General features: G+C 49.8%; 1 protein-coding gene across 1 annotated transcript in view; it reads left to right on the forward strand.

Moving 5' to 3' along the window:
• Positions 1 to 3,047, forward strand: part of LOC108803567 (ATP-binding cassette sub-family C member 8-like) — a gene marked incomplete at its 5' end in the record, with an annotated part of 26,582 nt that overhangs the window by 4,520 nt on the left and 19,015 nt on the right. Inside the window, 4 exons of the mRNA XM_018575398.1 lie at positions 37 to 121; positions 503 to 744; positions 1,274 to 1,440; positions 2,082 to 2,151. Of these exons, the coding sequence (XP_018430900.1) occupies positions 37 to 121; positions 503 to 744; positions 1,274 to 1,440; positions 2,082 to 2,151 (564 nt within the window). The remainder of the gene's footprint in view (positions 1 to 36; positions 122 to 502; positions 745 to 1,273; positions 1,441 to 2,081; positions 2,152 to 3,047) is intronic.

Below are 3,047 nucleotides of genomic sequence, written 5' to 3' on the forward strand. Positions count from 1 at the left end.
TGCAGAGGATGACCTGTGAATCTTTATTTGCTGCAGGAGATCATAGAGCAGAAGACGCCGGCGGAGAGGAAGAGAGCCGTGTGCTCCCGGGAAATGCTGGGAGACGATGAGGAGGATGAAGGTAACACGGCAAATATCCCAATCCCACCAATCCCTCACCGACACCGGGACATCCCAATCCCACCATTCCCTCATCGACACCGGGACATCCCAATCCCACCATTCCCTCACCGGGACATCCCAATCCCACCATTCCCTCACCGACACCGGGACATCCCAACCCCACCATTCCCTCACCGACACCGGGACATCCCAACCTCACCATTCCCTCACCGACACCGGGACCTCCCAATCCCACCATTCCCTCACCGGGACCTCCCAATCCCACCATTCCCTCACCGGGACATCCCAATCCCACCATTCCCTCACCGGGACATCCCAATCCCACCATTCCCTCACCGACTGACATCATCTCCCTCTCATTCTCTTTGTTTCTATACAGAGGAGTTGTCAGAGAGTGAGGATGATGATGACAATCTCTCGTCGGTTCTACATCAGAGGGCGAAGATGCCGTGGAGGGCGTGTGGGAAATATCTGAGTTCAGCCGGAATTCTCCTCCTTCCCGTCCTCGTCTTCTCACAGCTACTCAAACACTCTCTGCTGGTCGCCATCGATTTCTGGCTGGCCAAGTGGACCTGGGACGCCATTTCCAATATGTCAGCGACCAGCTGTCCCGGGGGCCAGGTGAGGTCCTCCGAGGGGCCCTTATCTGTGTGTGTATAGAAGGAGGTGACGTCAGTAGACATGACTGGTGTTCATTATTCTGATATAAATTGATGTTTTTTGGACTGATGGTGAAGTTGGACTGACGGAGGAGTTGGACTGACGGAGGAGTTGTACTGACGGAGGAGTTGTATGGAGGAGTTGGACTGACGGAGGAGTTGGACTGACGGAGGAGTTGGACTGACGGAGGAGTTGGACTGACGGAGGAGTTGTATGGAGGAGTTGGACTGACGGAGGAGTTGGACTGATGGAGGAGTTGTATGGAGGAGTTGGACTGACGGAGGAGTTGTATGGAGGAGTTGGACTGACGGAGGAGTTGGACTGATGGAGGAGTTGTATGGAGGAGTTGGACTGACGGAGGAGTTGGACTGACGGAGGAGTTGGACTGACGGAGGAGTTGGACTGACGGAGGAGTTGTATGGAGGAGTTGGACTGACGGAGGAGTTGGACTGACATTCACTGACAGATGATGTCTTTGCTTTCTCTGCAGAGTTGCGGCTTTGACCATTCTCCGTACTCCATGGTGTTCAGTGTCCTGTCCTGCCTGGCCATTATCATGTGTCTGTGCACCTCCATAGCAATAGAATGGACGGGACTGCGAGTCGCCAAGAAACTGCACAACAGTCTGCTAAATGCCATCATCCTGGCACCGATGAGGTAAATTCCCGGCACTAGTGAGGTAAATTCCCAATTCCCGGCACCGATGAGGTAAATTCCCGGTTCCCGACTCCGATGAGGTAAATTCCCAATTCCCGGCACCGATGAGGTAAATTCCCAATTCCCGGCACCGATGAGGTAAATTCCCAATTCCCGGCACCGATGAGGTAAATTCCCAATTCCCGGCACCGGTGAGGTAAATTCCCAATTCCCGGCACCGATGAGGTAAATTCCTAATTCCCAGCACCAGTGAGATATATTCCCAGTTCCTGGTACCAGTGAGGTATACTCCCAGTTCCTGGTACCAGTGAGATATATTCCCAGTTCCTGGTACCAGTGATGTATACTCCCAGTTCCTGGTACCAGTGAGATATCTTCCCAGTTCCTGGTACCAGTGAGGTATCTTCCCAGTTCCTGGTACCAGTGAGATATATTCCCAGTTCCTGGTACCAGTGAGGTATCTTCTCAGTTCCTGGTACCAGTGAGATATCTTCCCAGTACCAGTGAGGTATCTTCCGAGTTCCTGGTACCAGTGAGGTATCTTCCCAGTTCCTGGCACCAGTGGCTGTTAGAAGTCACATGACAAATCCCCACCGAGAGAAGAACATTTCTGTCACATTTTCATGATTTTCCTTCTTCAGGTTCTTCGAGACGACACCACTGGGAAGTATTCTGAACAGATTCTCAGCTGACTTCAACACAATAGATCAGGTGGGTCCAATCCCTGGGCCCCTCATTGCCTTCATTACTTCCTGGGGCCCGGCCTCTTGTATAGACGCAGTCCAATATCTGCTGAGATTTCCAGTTCAGTTAAATGACAATTTGCTGAATCGTGTGATTGGGGATTGTTGGAGAATGTTCTCTGTAGGGGGAGGAGTCAAGGCACATGGTACATCATGTGATCACCCAAAGCCAAGACTTACCCCCCACCCACATCCCAGGACTGACTCTGTGTTGAGCTTCTTCGTTGCTTTGCAGTCAGTGTCAAATCTCGCAAAGCCCTCAGAGGAGATCCCAGATTACTAGGAGGACCTGGAGGTGCATTGGCCAGGAAGGGGGAGGGGCCACGTCCAGCTGCATTCCAGGTATAGAGGTGATTGGTCCAGACTAGGGAAACAAGAGTCCAAAGTTCCTTCATATTGATGTTATTTTCTATGGGAAGACATAAGAACATCCAACGTTGTATGAGAAGACATAAGAACATCCAACGTTGTATGAGAAGACATAAGAACATCCAACGTTGTATGAGAAGACATAAGAACATCCAACGTTGTATGAGAAGACATAAGAACATCCAACGTTGTATGAGAAGACATAAGAACATCCAACGTTGTATGAGAAGACATAAGAACATCCAACGTTGTATGAGAAGACATAAGAACATCCAACGTTGTATGAGAAGACATAAGAACATCCAACGTTGTATGAGAAGACATAAGAACATCCAACGTTGTATGAGAAGACATAAGAACATCCAACGTTGTATGAGAAGACATAAGAACATCCAACGTTGTATGAGAAGACATAAGAACATCCAACGTTGTATGAGAAGACATAAGAACATCCAACGTTGTATGAGAAGACATAAGAACATCCAACGTTGTATG

Source organism: Nanorana parkeri, unplaced genomic scaffold (genome assembly GCF_000935625.1).
Source record: "Nanorana parkeri isolate BGI_ZX_2015 unplaced genomic scaffold, ASM93562v1 scaffold3877, whole genome shotgun sequence".
In the NCBI taxonomy this organism is placed as follows: domain Eukaryota; kingdom Metazoa; phylum Chordata; class Amphibia; order Anura; family Dicroglossidae; genus Nanorana; species Nanorana parkeri.